This window comes from Filicampus tigris, chromosome 15, assembly GCF_054856515.1.
Source record: "Filicampus tigris isolate MCC_2025a chromosome 15, RoL_Ftig_1.0, whole genome shotgun sequence".
Taxonomy (NCBI): domain Eukaryota; kingdom Metazoa; phylum Chordata; class Actinopteri; order Syngnathiformes; family Syngnathidae; genus Filicampus; species Filicampus tigris.
The window spans coordinates 9,654,745-9,674,524 of NC_141231.1; the positions used below are offsets into that span (position 1 = coordinate 9,654,745).

Genomic DNA, 19,780 nt, shown 5'->3' on the forward strand with positions numbered 1-19,780 from the left:
CAAAGTTAAGGTCGAAAGAGGAAATAGGGGGCCTTGTGTGTGTGTGCGCGCGTGTTGTGCTATTGTGTGCCTGTGAATGCAACAAAAAAAAAACTGCATTAGAGAAGGGGTCAAGTTGTAGGGGGAAAAACTTGAACTAATTAAGTTCAGATATAAACGGCTTATTATTTCATTCAACCTTTTGGGGGGTTTTGATGCTTTGATTTTTTTTTTCTTCTCAGCACTACCGTATAACACAATAACTCATCCTTATTTCAATAATGAGCAATCAGTCCACATTGGGCTTTAAGGATTTTTAAAAATTATTTTAGTACATGGTACTGTCCAGGTTGCCCATAACAACGTCTATATCTGAAAACAAAACAAAACAATGAAAATTAGTAACTAAATGGCAGTAGCCAACAATTTATTTTATGTCAGCTTGATCCTGTGGCCTTTAAATTGTACGTGATGAATTGGATTGTGTTCAAGTTGTTTTGGCAAGATAGTTCAATAATTGCACCCATAAATAATGAATAAAAATAGTAAACACGTATTTAAATAAAACTCACCCAAAAACAAAATCTGCATTGCTTATTTCCAAATTGTCACGTTCTACCAATGAGTGAAACGAATCTGCCAAGTGTTGGCTTTGTGTGGGCAGGTGGATGGCGCCATCTAGTGACTTTTTGGAGGCTGCAGGGGAAAATGAAAGCTTGACCTTTTTGATGTAGGCCTCCAGTCGGTGTCGCCAACGTATTAGAAAACAGAACTACTTCTTGGGTACTTATGTGAAAGGCCTACCAGTTTGATTTACACTTCTGAAATAACCAGCGTGCTCATTACCTTTAATTATTTGTTGGCATAAGTAATTATTGATGTTCATCTATGCATACATCGTTTCTCAAAATAATTATCAACAACAATTTGTGAGGGTAAGAAACAGACACTTTATTTCTATAAATCTCCACACGTGTATCCATTTTCAAATGATCACTTTCACAACATTGCTAGGAATTCACAATGTCCCACAACTTTTTCCATATTACTACAGTACTTTGTTCTCATAGAAATTGTGACTTAAGATTTCCACCAGCGCACTGAAAAATAAGACTTGGATGAAATGAAATGTTGAAACTTTGGGTGAAAAAAATTATTACAACATTCTTCCTAAAAAAAAAAAAAAAAACATGCATAAAAAAATATATAAATCTTCATATTGCAACATAGTGTGAATTTCCGACTTCATTCTCGCAAGTTTTTCTGAAGCGAATATGGCGTTTACCATAAAAAAGTACCACTCGGTTCTTAAAATTATAACTTCATTCTTCTAAGTACCTACGTTTTTTTTCTTTTTTTTTTTAATGAGAATTGGTCTTCATAGTATTGAGCTGTTAGCTGAAACAGGAACTACAACCTACCGGTACTACAATAGGCCATTGAAAAATATACCTTGGAATGCCCATCAGAAGCTTGTTTTGTTTCTCTTCATGCTTTTAATCAATAACTTCCTCAAAGTGCAAACAATGGCTCCTTTATTTAAAAATCTATTTACTACCAGATGGACAACGTTGCATTGACATGATGATGATATCAGTCGACAATATATAAAAGGAAATCAAAGGTTTTTCCCAAAGGTGATTTTGATGAGATGTAAATCGATACGACTAGGTAAAGTGAACTGTCTTGTCGAGAACACGCCAGGAGTCACTTCCTTCTTCTTGTAAAACTACTGAGCACTGACTGTGTAATTCAAAATGAGGTAGAACAGCCAAAAAACTAGACAGAAATGAATCATTTCCTTGAACAGAAAGGCATCTCTCTACAGTATTTACTGTGTGTGTCAGAATGAGAAAGACAACTTTCAGTGGTTTTGTTGTGCATGTGAACAGAGTAACAGTGAATACCGACAATATCTCACATAGTCATAAGCAAACCGAATGTAGGATCATTGAAGTACCTTAAAAAAATAATTAAAACGGTTCTTTGCTTTTAACACATTATGCAGGATTGCATAGTTGTAGTTGTTGTGTATTTCACAAAAGTTCTAAAATATATTGCGAGGTGTGTATGTTGTCACATTAAGTCTATTAGAAATTCAGGAACTAACAAAAACATCGGGTCTTGAATCAAACCCAGAGGGACACCGCAACTAATTTCTGTAGCCTTTTTTGCATGGCCAGCCACACAATTATTTGGGTCGCACCGAAAACTGATGCCGTTAAGTACTGTACATAAATTATGCAGTCGAATCTTTGAAGTTGAACACAATCATCGCTTGATGCTGGAAATCCTGTAAAGCGCATTAATTTGTTGACGGCCGAAATGATTGCATTACAAAAGCTTTGATAACCATACAGGCACTTTCTTAAATATTATTTTAATGTTCCTAACTTTTGAGCAAGTAAAGTGGGAATCTACCCACTAGACTGAATCGTTAAACTGAAAGAAAGCCACTATGCTTTCAGTTGCATGCTATTGTCAAAATTGACTCAGCATACAATTGCATCAATTCAGAAATATTCGACTTTGGAGATTCCTCTGCATGAATTGGCAAACAATAAATTCATAATTACATAAGTTAGTGCAACATAAGTCAGTGCAACCAAGATCGCCTTTTTTAAACCGTGACCTCGTCACACGACCTCTGTCTTCCTCATCTCGGGAGGGTTCCTCGAGTAATGCTGTTCCTCGGATGTCCGGCAGTAAAGCCTGGAGACCCTCAACCGGCCGCTCACTAGAAACAAGTAGAGGATCCACTTTCCAGCCTTGTGATGATGACAACAAGTCGTTTGCAATTTTCACGAATTTTACTGACTTAGTAGCCAGCGAGGCAAGGCCTGCATGAGGGTAGCACCGCATTCCCATCTGATTTTGGCTTCAGACGAGTTGCCCATGTAAGGACCTTTCAAAAACTCTCCCTGTTGGTGCTCCATGCAATCTGAAGACAGCCAAAGCAAATTTCCATCAAGTCCATTCTAGCTCTTGGAATTATTTACACACGTGTGAAGACTAATGAACTGTAATACATAGGCTGTCTGTCTTAAAGCGGAAGTCAACCCAAACATATTTTTTTCAAGAATGTCTTCCCATCAGGCGCACTAGTTGCAACACGGCATTCTGATTAATTTTGCGTTTGTGAAACATAAGTTAAGCAGCAAAATGCGCTCCTTTTTAGCCATCTCCGGGGGCGGCCATTTTGTCTTCTGTCGACTGAAAATGACATCACAACTGCTCACAACAACCAATCACGGCTGACCTGTTCTCTGAATCTGAGTTTCAATTAGTCTGCTTGCTGGGAACATATTCTTGAAAAAAATATGTTTGGGTTGACTTCCGCTTTAAGGTTAGAGTAAGGGTTGTACAATTTTATCTTACATTGAAGTACATGCAAGTGAGGTATCATTATGGTACAATAAGTATCACAGTGGAACCTCGGACCATACCTTACCTTTTGACTCTAACCTTGAACACTATCCCTAGCATGAGCCCTAACTATAGCCCCTAATACCTAGCCACTACACTAGACCAGCCAACCGTCGGCCACTGGTTATTTGGAATCGCAGGTCAACGGGGGAGCGATATTGCAATTGTAACAGCCAATTAAACATGCACATGACCTTCACAGACACACACAAAAACGTTTCAGAGAAAAAAATAGCCAAAGTGAGACGGGTGGGTCACCGCCAAGGTGTGATTTACAATTTTGATATGTACTTGTGGCAGGAAAGCCAAGTGTGGGGAGTCTCTTGTCAAATGCACGGATGCAGTCAGTGAGCATGGCTATTAATCGTTGCTAACAGCCTCTCAAAATAACCACATTCTATTCTTTATTACCCATTTGCTCTCTTTGTGGCAATCCACTTTTGATAATCATACCATGTGTTTGTTGTTCGATAAAAAAATTATACAGTGCGCAGAGTATTTGGTGTGTGGGGCCTCGAAACCTGATACAGGATCCCACATCCAGAATACATTAAAGAAATGCTGATTGAATATAAACCCAGTCGCGTCAATTACTGGAGCCCATTTACTGGAGCCCTTAATGTATAATCTAAAGTCAATCAGTTACCTTCAGTAAACTTAATATTTGTTTCTTCCTCTCTTTGCTTCATTAACATCCTATGTTGTTCTCTGGAAAAACCTGTAATAAGAGATGAACAATAAGCAGGACACTGTTATGCGTGACATTTCATACACTCCAAATGAGACAAGTGACTTGAATGCATCTCTCTCTTGTTAACAACATGGACACACATATAAGTAGTTGGTGGAACACATGAATAATGAGAGTCATGTCAGATAAGGTACATTAGACAGACAGACAGACGGACCTTTTTTGCGCTGATAAATTAGCACTACAAGGAGGCAGATCAGCGCTATTCCAACGCATGTGCTAATTGCTGGAGCAACCGCAGGTAAATTGTATGTGGTTTCCTTCTGTAGCGGTGATTCATCTATTTAAAAACAAAAAAAGTGAACAACAAAGAATTATGCGTGACTTGTCAGGAGATTTACCATGGGATTGGTCACAATGGAAACAAATATTTATACTTAGTGTACATACATTGTCATGGGTTTCAATTCCCCATGCAAGATAGAAAATGATGCTGATTCATTCTTGAAATTCAGTTGAATTTACAGAAACACTGCTTTAATTCAGCACACCGGTGTGCTTAAATTGTTGAGACTTGAGAGTCCTGTAATAAGGGTTGTGCCAGTATTCATTTCTGTTTAAAATGATTGAAATGTATTTATTCATTTCCTTATAAATGGTTTCATTCATCTCTATAAATAGCTCCTTCACTGATGTATTGTTGATAAGAAATGGAAAACATTTTGAATTGTATTTATTTGACCCCAAAATGGGTTAATCATAATTAAATGAATGATAAATAAGAAGACTTGCTCTTTTTTTTTCAATTTTAGTTTTCATTCTTTCATTACTTTTCAGCAATTACAACAACCTTTAACCGAATGCGCCTACGCTTGCAGTCATGACTCACTGGAAAACCTTCCACACGATACTTTAGAATCTTTGGCATTTAATGTGGACTAAATAAATCAAGGCGAAAAATAACATCACAGAAAGCTGTTAACCCCTTGTTTGGAAAGTATAGAACCTCCTGCTCACCTGGGATGAGAAAAGTCGCTGAGGAGCCGTTACTGTCAAAGCTACAGGTGTAGTTGTTTTTCTGCGAAGAGCCCACCTGTATCTGAGTGGTGATTCTGAAAAGGTGGTCCTCTACAGACACAACGGCGGTGCTGGCGTTGAGCTTTTGCCCGTGAGCATCCTCCCAGGCCACTGTGGACACCGGGTAGCCCTCGGACTGGCAGCTTAACGCGAGCTCTCCTCCGGTTGCCGACTTGGAAATTGTTTTGGTGACCGTTTTGAAAGGTGCTGCACAAATGAGATGAAGCACACAATCAAGCAAAGATTAGAGTTAGCTTTTGCTAAATGTCACATACTTAATTGCCTGAGTCCATGTACAACATACACGCTGTGTAGTGCGTGAAGTGCTGCCTCCATGAGTGAAAATGCTTTTATTGTCTTTATGGGAGCTCACTTTTATTTGCCACGCTATAGACTTTGCAGACTACGCTTACTTGCCAGTTCAGTACCCTAGTTACAACCCCTGCCTGTCGTCATGCTAACAAAACCTGTACTCTCCATTGGTCGAGTAGCATGTGGGGCAGAATGACGGCTGCCCTTTCAAACTGGCTAATTAATTTCAGCAAGACCAAAAGTGGAAATATCGTTACAACAAATTTGCATTAATGTATATCATGACTGTTTGTGTGATTTTTTTTTTTTTTTTTAAACGAGGAAATCAACCCAGATATATTTTTTTCAAGAATATGTTCCCAGCAGGACCACAAGAATATGTTCCCACAGGGCTCAGGGAACGACCAATCACGGCTCAGCTTCAGAAAACAGGTCAGCCGTGATTGGTCGGTACCTGAGCCCTGAGCAGTTGTCATTTTCAGTCGACAGAAGTGACAAAATGGCCGCCCCCAGAGATGGCTAAAAACGAGTGGATTAACTCTTGTTTCAACTAGTGGGCTTGCATAGAACATATTCTTGAAAAAAATATGTTTGGGTTGACTTCCCCTTTAAATAACAATTTCTCTAAGGTTGTTTTTAGAATTGCATGACAGCTTGGCTCAAATACTCATGCTGACCCTCGGTGGCCTTATGTTTTGCAGTCCTGCTGTATAGGTGTGAATGCCACGTATCAAGAGGTGTACTTACCAGTAACAGATAACTTGATGTCCTTATAGTCACCCCCATTCCTCGTCCGCACAAGGCACTGATAGATCCCTGAGTCATTGATGCGAAGCCCCGACACCTGTAACCAGTAGTAGAGTCAAAACACACATTCACTTTCAGTAGTTGTGTTGTCTGTTAGTGATGTGAACTCATATTGATACTTCAGTGTAGTGTGTGTGTTCAAATGTGTTTGCAGTTTTAAAACGTATATTTTAATAAGTTTAAATGAAAAATGAAATGTGGAAGGTAAGAACCTGACCTGCAGCTTGGCCCAGCCATCTTTAATGTCCTCGGTGAGAAGCCTGCTTCGACCCCTGAAGTCCGGATGCTGCAAGGAAAATTGCTCCTGCCCGTAATCCAGGCGGTACACCTCCCGATACTGAGCCCCCGAGATCCAGTGCCAGGCCACCACCAAATCCTCATGAGGATGCGACGACAAAGGATCGAAGCGGCAGCCCATTATCACGTTTCCTCCCATCTCGGCTTTGTATGAATTTCGTTCAGCATACGTGGTTAACGAGACAGCTGGAAAGTAGGCAAAAGCCTAGATTTAAAAGGCCTGCTATGGAGTAAAAGTGATTTTCTAAAAGTGCTATCTTTCCATTTCAAATACCTTGGAGACAGGGCTGGAGCATGAATTGCAAAATAAAGACTTTGGACCACTTCATTTAGATCTGTGGGACAACGAGAAGAAAATAAGAGTCGGACAAGCAATAGACTAATTCTCATTTTTAAAAATGTGGAAGGGAGGCATTGGTAAACACTAAGAGTATCTGTGAAGTTTTCAATTTCATCACGTACACAGTATATATTACTTTAATACCCCAGATTGTTTTTCCCAATAAAAAGTATTTATCACTACTTTACACTAAAAGCAAATTTATTTGAATTTGATTTTTGGATTAAACAACAACAACAAACAAAATCAATTCTAAAATAGCCTTCATGACTTGGAAATACAGGCTTTTCAATGGCCAGAGATTATTCGAAAATTCAGATAATTCCAAGAGAAGAAGTGAACAAACCATTTCTGGCGGATTTTTGTTTCAAATAAAACATATTGGAAACGAAAAAGGTCAGAGAATTTGGAGACAAATTGTTATTCAATTTGATATCCTACAACTACAATTTCATTTACTTTTAGTTCAGATAAAAATGCAAACAAAATATAAACAAATACGATTATTCTTGACAACAATTACTCAGTCTCCTACCTTGTTTGTAAGCTTGATTTGACAAGAAGTTTGGAATGCAGTCAGCTATTTGTAATTTGGAACCGCGCCCTGTTACGTCCTTATATCGTGACGAACCCGGAAACCCACGCAGGAAGGGGGAAACATGCAAACTCCACACAGCGAGGCCGCAGCCGGGGTCGAATCCACGACCTATGAACTGTGAGGCGGACGTGCTAACCAGTCGACCAGTGCCGCCCTCTTGTAAGCATATTATTCATTTTTATGCAATCATATTTTCCACGCGAAGACGTAATGAGGAACTCCACAGCTTTATGCGAGGGTCCTTGGTAGCTGTATGTTAAATTACTTCTGATTGTCACCTTTGATTATCCGGTAGGTGCCTTTTCAGAAATATTCAATTCAAAGGTCAAAATAGAAGCCTTTTTGATTCATTGCGGGTTTTTTGCTCACGTTTTGAAATACTAGTGTACGGTTAGCCGCGGTTAGCTCGTGGAAAGTCACTCAGAACTTAATTACATGAAACTTTTACATGAAAAAAAAACACGTCAAGTTCAGAGAACTTAAAGGGCAATGGGCTGACTGGCGGGAATGTACTAAGCTGTCATTTCTGATTTTAAAAAAAATATATATATAGTTTGATGCCTGTTTCGCCAGGGGAATTTTGTTTTAGTACCGCCGGTTAATAAAAAAAAAAAAAATTCTCCTGCAAGCCCACCCACGGGCAAGCACCGTTTGAGCTACAAAAGCCCCACTCAAAGGGCATGCAAAAGTTGACGTTGTGAAGGTATTATATCCTCCTATCTGACAACGTGTGTTAAAAAATGGTGTGAATTGTGGTTTTATAGGCTTGTGTATATATATAAAAATGAATATATATATAAATATATAAATAAATATAGATATATATATATATGTATAAATATATATATATATATATATAAATATATATATATAAATATAAATATATATATATTAATATAAATATATATATATTAATATATATATATATATAAAAATATAAATATATATATATATATATAAATATATAAATTGGCGCTTTGAGTAAGTGCATTGTAACCAGGTATTTGTGCAATCTTTTTTTTTTTTTTTTAATAATTGTTTTGTCTTGCAGTAACATCGCCACCATGGGCTTTCTTCTCTCCAAGTCAATGGATTCAAATTTGAAAAAGCAACAAGAGTTCATGTTGCACAATTCCAGGCTACAGGTGAGTCCAGTTACTATGGTGGCTGTCATTGTGGTGGCCAACCTTGTGTGCCACCAACTTGTGTGTTGTGCCAGTGAGTCAAGCTCAAGCTTGGAGCCAAAATGTTTCAAAGAGTTGATGAGCGGATTGCACTGGATCCCCACATTTTTGGTATTGGCAAATTCACCCATTTGTGAATCTTTTGGGGGGGGGGAATCTACCCTTCCTCATAAAATCACACCTCATCCAAATTTCTGCACAACCTAGCTACGCTTCCAGACACATGATTACAAAGTCGCCCAACATTCAGTAGCCATGCTGTTCGGATTTGTTCCTAAACATCAGCGGGAGAAAATAGATAATGATGATGGTGCCCATGTTTGCTTTAGCTCACAATAGTTTCGCCAAACTAGGACTAAATCCAGCATCCAAATGCGGTCCATAACAACACATAACATTTAAAAAAAAAAAAAAAATATATATATATATATATATATATATATATATATATATATATATATATATATAAAATATATATTTTAGTGCTGTCAAATTTACCGCGTCAACGGACGGTCATTAAATTTTCTAATTGATCGCGTCAAAATATTGGACGCATGCGCAGAATGACCGCCCATGCATAAGCCCACTCAGAAGTGCACAGTGAGCAGCAGAGCGGACGCGTGTCGCCCGCCGGAGTATGAAGAAGCATTTCGAAAGAGCGCCCCTTTAAATCTCAGAAATGTGAATGAATTGGTTTGTCTCAGCGACTGAACTTTTGTGTTCATAAGTCAGTTTAAAGAAGGAACACACGACGTGCTAACATCAACGACATCATAACACAGCAATATGAGCCAATCACAGTCATGTGCACTTCATGGACCACTCAGAAAACATATACTCAAAGTGTATTACAAGGGCCACATATATATGTGTACATTACACACACGCACACACGCAAGGACACACTTTATTTGCACACATTTGAAATATTTCTGTCACTGTTCGGAGGCCCTTTTGCGTTTTTGTTTTTGTAGTGAATAAAAATACTGTCTACTACAGAAAGAATGTTAATAATTTTAATTTTAATTTTTTTATTTTCATCTCATGAGGATTTATTGTTGTAATAAAAAAAATACATTACATATGAACAGTATGTTGAATGTATATATCCGTCTTGTGTCTTTTATGTTTATGATACCATAGATTGGCGAGTTCTGTGTGAAAAACAAATAATTTACAGACCAAATAGGTGAAATTAGATCATTTCTCGCAGCACGTCATGATCTCTCATGGCGACTAGTGAGTCACACCATGCTTAGGGATCCATGAGTTCATTGACGTTTGGTTTTGGTGGAATGTAATGTCACTGTTTAAATACAATACAAAGGAACTCATCAAAGATGGACTTTTTGCTGAGTAGTCATTACAGATGATTGTGATTAGGTTATTTTTAGGTAGGACACACTGCGTCTAGGAAATTCACAATGACGGATTGAAAGTTATTTTGTAGATGGGAATGTGTTTGAACCTTTGACTAGTTTCTATGCGTCAGTTGAATTACATGTGAAGCACTATAAGACTATTGTGAATAAAGGCAGTATGAATAAACTTAACTTTATATTGTTTTGTTTTCATAGTTGTTTTTTTTTACTTAAAACATTTCCTGTACAGTTAATAGTTTTTATAATGATTTATTCTTATTACTGTATTTTTTTTAAATGGTTAAATTCCACCTCAGAAGTTTTCAGGGCTCAGTTTCCATTTTCAGATGACAGATATTTATGACTTTATTATTCCTTTTTTTTTTTTTATAGCTCAAAACCATTTCCTTTTGGGGCGCTGTTTTCTATGATTATTGATGGCTCCAAGCTACATGTCAGGTGTTAACTCTATAACACGGGGACATATGTGCACGAAAACAGATCGTTGTGTTATTTGTATCTTCATTTTCTCCCTTCAAGCCCAGCTGTACACCCGGTAGATTAAGACTAATCTTTTTCACCGGAATGCTGAACCTGTGGCTATTTGAATTCAGATCAGAGATTCTCATATGCTTTTACGTTGTAGTGTATTGTTTCATTCCTCAGAGGCAGATGCACTGAACCATGATGGTGGGGGGGAAATGGGGTTGGTCACCTTTTGTAGATCAGCACAGGTGACTGTGCTTATTGCTTTGAATTTTTTTATTTATTTATTTTTTTTAAATTTAGGATCATATAAGAACACACAGGAACCCCCCCCCCAAAATAACAGATTCCATACACCCCCCCAACACACACATCCCCAAACCACCACACACAACAATCAAGCTCTCATTCACACGAACATCATTGACATCGTCATCATCCCAACTCCAATTACAAAAGAAACAACAGTTAAAAAGATAATAACAATAATAATAACAATAATGTTAATAATAAGCACTTGCAAGCAAGCACAAGGAAGAAAAAAACAGCAACAAAACAATATAACTTACAAAAGTGCAAACATTCAGTCATAGTCTTGAAAACAACACATAGTCCTACATTATTTTGAGCTTGGTTAAGCAAATACTCCATTTCCTCTCATGCTCAAATCATTTGTTTTTGTTTGCGGCTATTATTCTTTCTAAACTATATTAATGATAAATCCTATTTTTAAAGTGTTTTAAACATAAATTTGACATCGTTCTTGCTTTAAAGATGAACATTTTACCCGGCAATAATACAGTGCTCAAACAAGGTGTGCAGTCTCTTCAAAAATACCTAACATAGTATTCATGGGCGTGCTTTAAAAAAATAACCCCAATTGTCTTTAACTAAACGTGAGTAATCTTCCAAAACATGGCAACATATGGACAAAAATAAAACAAATGCAACAGGAGGAGGAGGACCTCTCACAAAACCTGAAGTGGACAATGCTTTGAATTTTGATTTGTCTCATGTAATGGTGTCGATATGATCTTGTTAGGGTGACTCACTTTTCCTTATGACGTATTTCAAGTTATATTTAGATAGCAACCAGGAGAGCTATTTACATAGTTCATAGGTTTCGAACTAAAGACCAGAGGGCCAGAGTGGGCCCACCATATAATTTTTTATGGCCCACTGAATCAAATTGTCGTCTTCATGTTCATGCTAAATGCATTTGTTCTTTTTATTTTGGCTGAAAATTTGTACCAGGTTGTGATATTTTTTTCACTTCATTTTTTACAGATATTACAAGCATTTTTTTTCTCTCCAATTCTTGTTCGGGGTCACGGGTCAGCCATAGTCTTCGCTCGCTGACTTTTGCCAAGAGGTCGCCAGTCAATCACAGGACACATAGAGACAAACAACCATAATCATTCATATTCACACCTATGACAATAACTAAATCAGTTTTGACTTAAAGTGATCAACCTAAACATATTTTTTTTCAAGAATATGTTCTATGCAGGCCCACTAGTTGAAACAAGGCAATATGGTTACGAAATATGAGTTAAGCAGCAAAATCCACACGTTTTTAGCCTTTTCAGGGGGACGGCCATTTTGTCACTTCTGTCAACTGAAAATGACATCACAGACCCTCACGGCTCAGATAACGACCGACCACGGCTCACCTGTTTTCTAAAGCTGAGCTATGATTGGTCGTTATCTGAGCCCTGAGTGATATCATTTTCTGTTGACAGAAGTGACAAAATGGCCGCCTCCAGAGATGGCTAAAAACAGGTGCATTTTGTTGCTTAACTCATATTCCAGAAACCCAATCGGAATGCTGTTTTTCAACTAGTGGGCCTGCATAGAACATATTCTTAAAAAAATATGTTTGGGTTGGCTTCTGCTTTAACCAAATCAAATCATTACATTTTAAAATGCCCTTCTTTGATCCGTATCGCACCCCATGTATCGAGATGTTTATCCGATAGTTTATTTTATTCTGCACACCATTAATGATGATATGATATAATTATGTGTATATAATGCATTGTTATATTTAAATCCCTCAACCAAGAGCCAATGAGGAATTCCATCTACAATGGAATTGCAATCACATCGATAAATTCACATAAATTTCCCATCCCTAGGTATTATTGTCATCATGGGCTATCCCGCCTGACGTGAAGCGTAATTGAACTCTTTAACTCCCAGATATGGCATGTATCCAAGCTTTTTTTCTGTGATGGCAGACTGCCAAACAAACCGTAATCAACACAGAATACGCACAACCGTTACGTAGCGTATCTAATTAAAACACTTTGTGGCGTTGAAAGCCCACATGTGAATAATTGGTGATTAATTGAACATTTTCTGACGCCAAGGGTTGAACCCCGCAAGCAGTCGAAACAGCGTGCTTCTTGGATGTTTTTTAAAAGAAAGTCTATGGCTTGATTGTGTTAATTATCTCAACTCAAGTACAGTTTTATTGTATGTTAACTCACCTCTGACATAATTGCAGCGGAAGCGTTCTGAATTAGGGCGATTGTTTTTGTGCCTACTAAGTCATGGTAGCCCACATGCGGTCACCATAGGAGGCTGATGTTTGGACCACATGACCATTTTTGACATGAACTGTGGGAGTGACGTTCTTACAAAAACTGCAAAGCCTAAACTGTCAAGTGCTGATGACCTCACAACAGTTCGTATGATCCCTAAAAGAAAAAAGGAAGTGTACATAGTAACTTTTGGAACACCCCGCATATAATTTGCTAGTGGTGAATCTTAAATCGATGCTAATTCACTGCACTGTAATATATCAACTCCCGCCGTGAGGAAGGGCACTGACCCTTTAAATTGCATGTGTAATCCGAATGTCCACTGACGGACATTGCGCTGTGTGTTTTTACAGCTGGAGCGTCAGATGATGATGCAGAACCAGATGAGGGAGCGACAGATGGCAATGCAGATTGCCTGGTCGAGAGAGTTCGTCAAGTACTTTGGCACATTTTTCGCAGTGGCCTCCACCGGCCTAACCGTCGGGTGAGTTTTACACCTCGTAGAGACTCACACAGTGCGTGTGAGCGTGTGTTTTCACAGTTTCACATTTTATCCAGTGGCCTTTTGCTGCCGTAGCAATCATGTGGTCCCAAAATGTCACTTTTACAACTGGCTAGGTTTTCTCACCAATCACAGCATACAGTCTGGAAATCCACAAATTGTTTGCAGTCACTTGTGTCAACTTTTTTATTTAAAAAAAAACCAAAACAACACAAAGTGTTTTTCTCTTTGGTCAAGGTGAAAATAATCAAAAGTGTTTTTCTTATCCAGTGCCCTAAAACGAAAGAAACCAGCCCTGTTGGCCCCTATCTTGCCACTCAGCTTCATATTTTCCTATCAAATGGACAGCGCCTATGGGACACTTATTCACCGAATTCGAGGTAAGGATTGTCAAGTAAATCAGTCACCTGTTGTACTGTAGCATAGAAGTCGAAAAATGCTTAGTTAAGTTATTACTTCCTCACCAAACTCAGAAAAACGTCTTTTTGGACTTTGCGCCGTGCACTGAGGAACAGAAAATTGGAACGTGGAATAGTCCCAAATGTTTTGGTAAGATCAAGAATGGAGATGAAGGTTAACACCTTAATACCTCTGAATCTTCATTCTCTTTCCCATTCTTATTCGCTCACCCATCACGGCTCACCCGTTTTCTGAAGCTGAGCCATGATTGGTCGTCATCTCAGCCCTGAGCAACTTCAATGTTATCTTCTGTCGACAGAAGTGACAAAATGGCCGCCCCTAAACTAGCTAAAAACGAGTGGATTTCTCATTTTACACAAACGCTATATTAATCAAAATTCCGTGTTTCGACTAGTGGGCCTGCATAGAACATCTTCTGGAAAAAAATATGTTTATGTTGACTTCCTTTTAAAGTGAAAAAAAAAACAGGTATAATATTTGACAGGTGTTTGAAAGATGTGTCGGGACAAATGAGGGCAAAGGGTTAAATGTACCTGCAGAAGTGAACCCCCAGTCCAGTGGTCTAGACTCAACCCTGATTGATTGATTTTTAGAAACTGTGTCTCAATACCTTTGTTCACATTTATTATCCAGTTATATTTTGTACGACTTCTGTCGCCCAAAACATTTCCATTCTGCTCTCCCATTGCTTTTTAGGGGAGGCCGAGTGTATCATGGTGTCTGAAAAGGACCGCCTGGACTTGCCTCATGGGACGCCAACCTTCGATAGCATTGAGAAGGCCCGACGCGCTAAAAGCAACCTCGCGTCCTTCTTGGAGAGATAGTGATATTTTCCTCCAAAAAGACAATTCAATGGTAAAACCTTCCATTTGCACTTGTCATATTCTTACCTACTGCCGGTGGTGGGGAAAAGAACTAATGCATTTTAATGCTGTTGGGTCATGTGATATATGGAATGTTACTTTTTGTAATCAGCAGTATAATTCAATGGCTAAAGATACTGATGAAAGAAAATGAGATTTACAACAAATAAGCCAAGTGCTAAACTTGATCTTGTATTGAAGATTCATGAGGTGAAGAAAATCATACATTTCAAACCTGCTTGGTGCTGATCCATCCATCCGTTATGTGCCGTTTATCCGAGGTCGGGTCACGGAGGCAGCAGCTTGGTGCCGGTCAACTTTATTAAAGGTGCCTTTGGTGCACCTCTTATTCATATTCACAAGACTGCTCCTGCTATTTTTTCAAGGTATTTCAGTACTTCAGTTAAAAAAGGCAAAACTCATACATACTGTCAATTCATTGAACGCATTAAAATATATCATGACTTTATTTTTACAGTTTTTATTACAGCTTACAGCTAAAAACAACAACAAACATTTCACCACCTCAAGAAATTAGACTATTACATTAGGACCTTTAAAAGAAATGCGGTAAAAACAGACTTTGTGAAAACTATTTTGACGTGTGTAATAACGAGTTTCACTTTTTCAATTGAACCACCGCAAAAAAGGGAACTTTTCTACCATGTTATAATTAATTGAGATGAACCTCCAGTCATCATACATACAGTACACTCATTGGCGTACTCCTGCACAAGGGATCCAATACAAGAGCTGTCCCAAAACAGCCTTGACACAATACTGAGAGAGGCAGTACTTTATCAGGATGTATATTACAACAGCTACAGCCGCTATACAGTGGGCCGTCATTATTTTTCCCACATGAAATATTTGATTAAACTGCTCGGGAGTCCAACTGTCACTCAGAACCTTTACTAACTGTACAGTTATTCTCAATTCAACATACAACTTTAACAATGTGCTAACTGATATGGATTTAAAACAAAATCTCAGATTTTAATCGTTTTTAAAAAAAAAGTTATGTTTTGCTTACAGAAATAAGCAAGTGACGACATTTAAAACAAGTTTCGGTTCCCCCCCCCTCTCGGATTTGCTTTATTTCGTCTGATACCAAATAAACTCTTGTAACAATCCTTTTCCCATTAAGTTTTAACGTGACGAAATGTACCTTCAGACTAACATTGCCCAGTATGCCTCCCAGGTCTGACCTCAGCGCTGACGCGGAGGCGAGGCCTAGTGCGAAGCAGTTGACACCAATACCACTTGAACACAAGTGTTCACAGCACACGCTCGTAATAATATTACCAGCACGGAGAAATAAACCCCAGCACGTCATTGTCGTCCATCGTAATGACGCACCTGTGTGTGACGGAGAGAGAAAGAGAGGGAGGCAGGGACGAGGGCAAATGCCCAGGGTGACAAGACAACTATAAAAGATGTGGTCCACCTCCAAGAAAACCAATCAAGCTCCGTTAGACCAAAAGACCTTTATGGAAGCTTATTGGCTGCAGTGACAGCTCAAGTGCCAAAGTTCTGCGAAGCATGTTTTTGAGAGCCACGGTATGCGTGTGCGTGTTGGCGCTTGTAGCGTGCCGTGTCGTGCCGGCTCAAACCATCAGCAGAGCGCTCCTGCCCAGAGAATACGGAGTCAAGCTGTGCGGGAGGGAGTTCATACGAGCCGTTATTTTCACCTGCGGAGGCTCCCGTTGGAAGCGACTCATTGACGCAGATTATGGTGAGTGGAGCTTTTGTTCATCCTGAGATTGCAACATATACCCTCAAATATTAGTACTGTATTATTTATTAAGACTGGAAACGGAAGAGTCAGCATTGAAGCACTGCCGGATGGCAATGGTGGTCCAACGCATTTGTTTATGAAATGTACTGGATACATCTTGATCTAATTTGAATTGAAAACTTTTTAAATATTTGTATATATTTTATTTTTCTTACTTTAAAATATATACAGTATCTTTTTTTTCCGAATTACTTAGGCGTTTACATCAAATTAGGTACTTATTCAAATTGACTCCAAATTTCCCATGAATAGAATTGAGCTACAACTTCAAAATTACCATTTTTAAAATTGTTTTTCCCCCCAACAATATAAAAGAAACAATGCAACAGTGATTTTCATTGGACAGAGAAAGAAAATGTTTTGAGGTGTTTTTTCAATGTATTTTATTTTTCTCAATACAATACAATTTTATCTATATAGCGCATTTCATAACAGCTACAGCTGTAACAAAGAACTTTACATACAACAAAATAGCCATAATACAACGACTCAATTCCATGAACTTTATCAACACATGGACACTTTAATTTTCAAATGCATATAGAAAAGATCAATTGCTCAACTACAAAAAAACATACAGTACTGATTTGTTTTTTGAACAGCAAACCTGCATTGAATGTACCAACTACTTTTGTGCATATTTTCACAAAAATCCACTTACTCAAAAATTGTAATACAGTATTATACGACCATAAGTTTTTCTTCTATATAATTCAAATCCCCAAATTAATAAGTGTGTGGGTCCAGTAAAGTTGGTCCTGGATATGTCCCTTCTACGGCGAGTCCATCACAACGGCTGTTTGAAACACTGTTTAGACTTGAATGAAAGCATACGTTTGGAGGAATTTACAAAGTAAATGTCACCGCTGTGGAAAAAAAAACCTCCACCGTTGTTTATGTACTTTTGAGATCAGCGTTGTCAAGGCCACGACGCGCCCTGGCTGCGGAGCGAGGCATTGCTCAACTTAGGTTTGACTCCGCCCACATGAATTATCGACATCGAAGTGCCTTCTTTTTTCTTTCTTTTTTGTGTTAAACTCTTTCCTTGGCGGCTTTAATGATGCGCCGTCTTACGACGTCACGTTTTTTGAAACACGTAATTTCACGTTGAAAATTACAAACTATTAACTGACTGAAACCCAAATACAGTGTACTATTCTCAACCATACAGGGAATGCGGTCTCTGCTGGGAACAATGGGTACTACACATCCCACTCATTTCTAAGTGGTGGACGTCTTTTGACCCCAGCTTTTGAACCCAAAGGCCTAGACACACAGAACCAACATTAACAACCCCATTTTCAGGGCCCACGAACACGCTTTACAAGCTTTCGTGGCTCTACAACCAATTGTTCACCCAGGACGGACGTCAAATGGCCGTTTCGATCACTTCAGTCAAACAATTCATCATAGCTCCGCCCCGACTGACTGAAGGTTGAGTTTGTCATTTTCTATGTTCAATAAAGTGTTAAAAGGTACGCGTGACGTCATAAAAGGCGCTTTAGAATCCGTGTGGACGTAGTCAAACGTTTAGGTTGCTGCGCTGAGCGCCATCCTGTGGTTAACACTGGTATTACATCTTCAATGTCTCAGCAACAGTAAACATTTTATTTTCAATAATTAATCCAGGGCCGCCAGTTGCCATTCGCTCGTCTACTGCATTGGTTCTCAACCCTTTGTCACACGGGGACACGCATTTTCTACCCACTTTAATTGATGTTAATAAAGTACTATTTACAAATAAATAACCATTAAAACATGTGTATCACACTTTAACTACACGCAGGCTTATGCTACATATTCACAGTACCTTTCAGTGCAGTGATCTTATGAATAAACTAATGATGAAACTGACAAGTACAAATACCAAACGTATTCTGAACAATGACGTCTGTAACAACGAAATGTTAACTGTATGTCTTTTCCGTTGTAAGCTGAAGAATCCCTGCAAATGTTTACTACATTTCCACAAGCCACCCAAAATGGCTCCGCGACCCACTTTTGGGTCACGACCCACCAGTTGAGAATCTCTACTACTGTACTACTACTCAATCAGTACTGCACTGTTGTAGATCATGAGAAAACTTGTAAATCCTGTGATATTGCCACGAAAATTTTGACCCATTTAGACCGCCATCCCAAGACATTTTTTCCAGTGTTGAATGAATATACTGAAGGTTGAACACTCCAACGGATATACTGTACTGTAGGGCTATAGATATTTAAAAAATATAGATTCGTCCAGCAGATGGCGCTTCCCCATTCAAATCATTCAGTAAAATAGCTATTGTCATTTTAGCGCCATCGATAGTTCCCTCTAGGAACTTTCATATTCCAACCCATTTACCCGTGCTGTATTAACGATGAAATGCATCAAATGTTGTCGATAATATGATCCCTTTCTCCAGAATCCATTCAGTGGAGTCCCCACGGTGACGTCACACTAAAGAGCGAGCAGCCCGACTTCCACACACGCAACCTTATTCCCCAGCGTCCCGCTTCCATCATCATTTCTCCTCCTGCCCTGGCGGATGGCGTGACCCTTCACGTAGCTTCAAGTAAGAGTGACAAGCGAGACTCGTCCAACGTTTTGGATGCGCTGGCTAAAGAAGGGTGGCCTGGAAACAACAGGAACAGGAGGAGGAGGCACTTTTCTCAAGGTGTAGCGGGCATTTGCTGCAGCGAAGGCTGCACTAAGAATGACATAGGACGCTTGTGTTGAGGAACATGTTGTGAAAATATCTCACAACAAATTATCCAGATTTTGAGAAGAAAAATCGCCTTTCATTTAAAATAAATAATTGTAAAACAATTGTTGCATTTGTGTCCAAATAATGCCTTGCCGTATAACAGCCACATTTCTTTTAAAGAGGGGCTCTAAAACAGTCATTCTATATAAATCATCACAATAACAACAATCCACAGGTGTTATAATAAAATAGAATATGATGTAAAACTCCATTTCAGTAGTGGAATTCAGTTGAAAAAGTGAACTATTATATATAGTATTCTGACACCCAATGAAGTATGTCTTTTTTTTTTTTTAAGTTTTAATTGTTATACTTTACAGCACAGGTGTCAAAGTCCAGTCCT

The 19,780-nt window shown here is 38.6% G+C and overlaps 3 protein-coding genes across 4 annotated transcripts; 2 read left to right on the top strand and 1 right to left on the bottom strand.

Moving 5' to 3' along the window:
• Positions 1 to 905: 905 nt before the first annotated feature.
• On the bottom strand, positions 906 to 7,675 carry LOC147135396 (programmed cell death 1 ligand 1-like). The gene is made up of 9 exons (XM_086052692.1): positions 7,465 to 7,675; positions 6,864 to 6,924; positions 6,510 to 6,775; positions 6,233 to 6,329; positions 5,114 to 5,380; positions 4,314 to 4,436; positions 4,052 to 4,123; positions 2,798 to 2,920; positions 906 to 2,716 (listed from the first exon to the last, which is right to left on the bottom strand). Exons 2-9 carry the CDS (start codon positions 6,916 to 6,918, stop codon positions 2,616 to 2,618), a joined length of 1,104 nt encoding a protein of 367 aa, XP_085908818.1. The 5' UTR covers positions 6,919 to 6,924; positions 7,465 to 7,675; the 3' UTR covers positions 906 to 2,615.
• plgrkt (plasminogen receptor, C-terminal lysine transmembrane protein) lies at positions 7,525 to 15,123 on the top strand. 2 transcript variants are annotated; one of them, XM_086052696.1, is made up of 5 exons: positions 7,525 to 7,686; positions 8,579 to 8,672; positions 13,458 to 13,588; positions 13,877 to 13,986; positions 14,723 to 15,123. In XM_086052696.1, exons 2-5 carry the CDS (start codon positions 8,592 to 8,594, stop codon positions 14,848 to 14,850), a joined length of 450 nt encoding a protein of 149 aa, XP_085908822.1. In that variant the 5' UTR covers positions 7,525 to 7,686; positions 8,579 to 8,591; the 3' UTR covers positions 14,851 to 15,123. The 2 variants fall into 2 exon arrangements, with proteins under 2 accessions (XP_085908822.1, XP_085908823.1); XM_086052697.1 differs by having other exon boundaries at positions 7,668 to 7,818.
• Positions 15,124 to 15,511: 388 nt separating this feature from the next.
• rln1 (relaxin 1) lies at positions 15,512 to 19,499 on the top strand. Its single transcript, XM_086052693.1, has 2 exons — positions 15,512 to 16,624; positions 19,096 to 19,499. The coding sequence occupies exons 1-2, from the start codon at positions 16,432 to 16,434 to the stop codon at positions 19,407 to 19,409; spliced, it is 507 nt and encodes a 168-aa protein (XP_085908819.1). The 5' UTR covers positions 15,512 to 16,431; the 3' UTR covers positions 19,410 to 19,499.
• Positions 19,500 to 19,780: the final 281 nt, after the last annotated feature.

Bases quoted from the DNA above. Each gene is read 5' to 3' on its own strand.
- LOC147135396 (XM_086052692.1), bottom strand. From the start codon at position 6,918: ATGAAGTGGTCCAAAGTCTTTATTTTGCAATTCATGCTCCAGCCCTGT. The intron at 6,330-6,509 runs GTCAGGTTCTTA...TACTGGTTACAG, and splicing joins ATGGCTGGGCCAAGCTGCAG to GTGTCGGGGCTTCGCATCAA. The intron at 4,124-4,313 runs GTCCGTCTGTCT...CTCTTATTACAG, and splicing joins AATTTATCAGCGCAAAAAAG to GTTTTTCCAGAGAACAACAT.
- plgrkt (XM_086052696.1), top strand. From the start codon at position 8,592: ATGGGCTTTCTTCTCTCCAAGTCAATGGATTCAAATTTGAAAAAGCAA. The intron at 13,589-13,876 runs GTGAGTTTTACA...TTTCTTATCCAG, and splicing joins TCCACCGGCCTAACCGTCGG to TGCCCTAAAACGAAAGAAAC. The intron at 13,987-14,722 runs GTAAGGATTGTC...ATTGCTTTTTAG, and splicing joins ACTTATTCACCGAATTCGAG to GGGAGGCCGAGTGTATCATG.
- rln1 (XM_086052693.1), top strand. From the start codon at position 16,432: ATGTTTTTGAGAGCCACGGTATGCGTGTGCGTGTTGGCGCTTGTAGCG. The intron at 16,625-19,095 runs GTGAGTGGAGCT...CCCTTTCTCCAG, and splicing joins ACTCATTGACGCAGATTATG to AATCCATTCAGTGGAGTCCC.